Source organism: Cornus florida, unplaced genomic scaffold (genome assembly GCF_030987335.1).
Source record: "Cornus florida cultivar Cherokee Brave unplaced genomic scaffold, ASM3098733v1 CherokeeBrave_3.0.0_Hap2_Chr11, whole genome shotgun sequence".
NCBI lineage: Eukaryota > Viridiplantae > Streptophyta > Magnoliopsida > Cornales > Cornaceae > Cornus > Cornus florida.
In genome coordinates this window covers 139,343,941-139,347,747 of record NW_026775581.1, presented here as the reverse complement: position 1 = coordinate 139,347,747, position 3,807 = coordinate 139,343,941, and the positions used below count along the sequence as shown (strand labels likewise).

At 35.9% G+C, this 3,807-nt stretch overlaps 1 protein-coding gene across 1 annotated transcript; it reads right to left on the bottom strand.

Moving 5' to 3' along the window:
* Positions 1-2,696: 2,696 nt before the first annotated feature.
* LOC132282270 (uncharacterized) lies at positions 2,697-3,023 on the bottom strand. The gene has a single exon (XM_059783877.1). It carries the CDS (start codon positions 3,021-3,023, stop codon positions 2,697-2,699), a length of 327 nt encoding a protein of 108 aa, XP_059639860.1.
* Between the last annotated feature and the right edge of the window lie 784 nt (positions 3,024-3,807).

The following is a 3,807-nucleotide window of genomic DNA, read 5'->3' as shown; positions in this document are numbered from 1 at the left end:
CATGGATTTAATCAGATTCCAAACAAACCCATAACATACATTTGGGCACACACATTACAAACAGAACTTTGATAAGACCCACTAAAACAAAACTAAGAATGAATCAGCCATCACCACAAAATCCCCAAATCCAAGGACGAATCAGCTATCACTACAACCAAAATTTGCAGACAAGAGAAAATTTTAGAGAGAGACAAAGACAAAAATGCAAGACCTAACGCTGGACCGCCATTGTCGACGCCGCCGGAGTCCTTGGCATCACTTTCGACGTCTTCTCTTCCATTATAGTCTTTTGATTTGAAGGCAGAATTAGCCGAATTCCAACTCCCAGCAGTGGTGCTCCTCCGTGTACTGCTCTATCATCTTCGTCGTCGCCACGCGGGATCTAGTCACCATGATGGGTCGCCTGTTGCCGTTGTCTCCTGCGCTTTCCCCGCAGCCGTCTCTTGCGCCGTTGTTGGTGGTGGTGGTGTGTGTATATATATACCTGTATATATACCCAGTTAGTGTGTGTGTGTGTGTGTGTGTGTATGTATATATATATATGAATGGATGAGATTGATGTGTGTGTGTATATATATATGTATAGATAGATATACATGTGTGTGTATATATAAGGATGCGATTAATGGGTGGAGTTGAGGGGTGAATTATGGTATGAGGACGAGGATGTAGTTGAAGAAGAAGAAGATGGTGGTGGGAGGAGTTGGAGGCAGAGAGTAGAGAAAGAAAGATGGGTATTTTCGGAAGACTAAAAGGGCAAAATAGGCATTACAGCACTAATTTATATCAAATTTCTGACAGAGGGGTAATTTTGCACAATTTTAAAAGATTAGGGGTGCTTATTGCACACTTTTTCAAATAGGGGGTAAAAATACTACAAAAAGTATACTTCAGGGGTGTTTTGTGCACTTCCCCCAAACAACAAAATAAAACCATTCAGGGGTGTTTTGTGCACTTCCCCCAAACAACAAAATAAAACCAATACGACGCTGTTCAAGTAAGGGCTAAACGGTCATTTCCTTTTTCTGTTAACACTACTTGACGGATGATAATGGCATGCAACAAAATGATAATCAAAGAGGGTTTTGCTTATTTCAAGAGTTTCTTACAATGGGGTCATACTATAGAGGGGTTTAGTGCACTTCACCCCCTAATTAATAATCTTACTGTATCAACTCACCTATGCAATAAAAATGTCTAATTTTTTTCATTATTATTTATTAGCTTAGCATAATCTTTTCAGTACTTCCAAGTAAAATAGGCCAGGAAAAACAAAAGAAAATATTAAATATGGCCTCCCTCTTAGGCTTAGCCCACTGGGCAGACGATAAGAATATCTCTAACAACCAACAACATATAATTGGGCCCAACAGGTTTTGTTAAGTGGATGCTAAGAGTTGGCTCATTTGGAAATCACAATTGATTTGTGTTTTTGTAAAAAATTGTTGTAAGTTAAAAAAAAGTGAATTGCTAATTAAAAAATTGTTCTTCAGTTTTTTCTTTTATTACTTCTTGATTTGTTTGTCTTTGTACGGCGTTTATGCCTGTGTTTGTAAATGCCATATTACTGTTTTTCTTCTTGTCAGGAAAAAAAAAAAAAAAAAAAAATTAAAGTTTTAGTCGAAAATGTTGTACGGCATTTTAGAGTTGTTTTTTTGTTTTCTTTTTTTTTTTTGGAATAGCTTCAGTACTATTCAAATTGTAGCAATATTACCAAACATGCTTTGTGCTTCTGTTTTGTAAAAATATACTGAAAGAAGCAAAAAAAAAAAAACACAAACCAAAAACGATTACCAATAAAACCTTTATTGAAGTCCCTGACTGCACAAGCACAGTCCTAGTACAGCGGGGGTTCAACAAACATGGAAGCCCAAGCCAAAAATTCTAGAAGAGGCTTCTTTGAATGATGATATTGTTACTAATATGGATAACATTAATATTAATTCTCTCTATGTTTTATTTAAACTTCATTATTTCTATTTTTGATACCAAAAAGACAAAGACAAATTGAAGGAAATTTGAGATTTTATACCAATGTAATTTTTTTTGAGAAATTGAGGAATACTTCTAAAAGTGTAATATTTTATTATTGGACTTAAAAAGGAAAAACTAGTATAATTTTCACTTAATTATATGATAAAATTTACTCTTTGTATTTGAAAATATTTTAAACCTTCAAATCATGTTGAGCTAAGTTAAAAAATGAACCTGAGTAGTGATTTCTTTATTGTTTTGTACGGTTGATTACAGCAGCGCCACACCCATTTATCTCACACACACATATTCTTACTCTTGATGGAGTTGGCGTACTTGCAATGGTTAACAAATAGCAATGTACTTGCAAAAGATTGTGCAATAGGAAACAGTAAGAGCCCTGCTTAGTCGTTGAGATCGATGGAGAAGTGGTAGTGAGGGGACATGGCTGTAAAGGTGCATTATATTTATATATGTCTATTATAGATTAAATGAGCTTATTATAAGCAGAATAAATTTAGCTTATTTGAACAAAAGCTTCATGACATGGACTTGAAGTACATAAACATGCAGAACAAAAATATCTCCTCACACGTACAGTACGAATTACATGTAGATGATCGATAATAATTTATTAATCAACAGAAGACTAAATTATGAGTAATAGTTGCAGGATTAGGAATCTCTAGCGCTAGCTGTGTCTTACATTGGTGGCCGGGTTAAAGCTTGAAACGCTCTTGAACGCAAGAGATGTAAGTTGCAGCCTTCAGATCAACACCTTCATCTGCAGCCACACCATAGAGGTTGTCAAACTTTGCTGCATACGAGTCATGACCAAAATCCGGTACTACAAATGAAACATTTGGCTTCGGCTGAGGAATTACACGCTCCTGATTCACAATGAAACCGACGGAGGCTGTCGATGGAGAGGAGTAGTGGCTCGGCTTATATTGTGGGGTAGTTGAGGAAGGCTTGGCTGCCTTATAAAATGACATGGCCAGCTTCCCTTTCAAGAACCCTCTTCGCTTGCTTCGGTTACACTCCATTTTCAACTAATTTGAGTACTCACAAGTAGCTAGTAGATGTATATATTTTGAGTTATATATTCAGTAGAAGGGAAGGTCTCTATATATAGTAGTTATTGGCTAGCTAGCTAGTGTCGTGCTGGAAGGGCCGGGCTTAAATTCGGATAGACATGAAGCCTCTGGATAGTGTGTACGTGGTCCCTCACTTAAAAAAATATCTAATAGAATCAAATATATATGATCACTAGCTACCTCTTTTAAATCCAACACTTTATGGCTAAGATACCCTACAATTCTTTATTAAGAGCTAGCTTTTTACATTTTCCAAAGATATGGAAAACTTGGATTCCGTACCATTCTAATAAACCGATCGAAATTAAGTTGATGTGGTAGTATTTTTTTACTACTATATCTGTTGTCATGTGGCCATAGGTTTGAGCTTGTTCGTTACGGTCGATAGACAGGCATATATATGTACATATAGTATACCCACACTATTGTAAAGAGAAGGAAACCTATTCCAGGTTTGGCGAATAATGGATCCCACTATAAGGAAAAACTGTAGACAGAACAATTTCTTTTCCTTTTATCATTTGTTTAGTCTAGCTTCTTCATAATCCCAGACATATGGGATCTAGTACCCTCCTCTAAAGTCCAGTCTCATTGGAAAATTTCCATTGCAATTATTTTGCAGTGATGGGAGAACAATATAACACTTTTTCTTTTGTATTATTCTTATTTTAGAGTTTCTATTATATATGTTCCTATAATGTTACGTTTGGTGTGCAAGAATGGAATAGAATGT

Coding starts and splice junctions, on each gene's coding strand:
- LOC132282270 (XM_059783877.1), bottom strand. CDS start 3,023: ATGGAGTGTAACCGAAGCAAGCGAAGAGGGTTCTTGAAAGGGAAGCTG.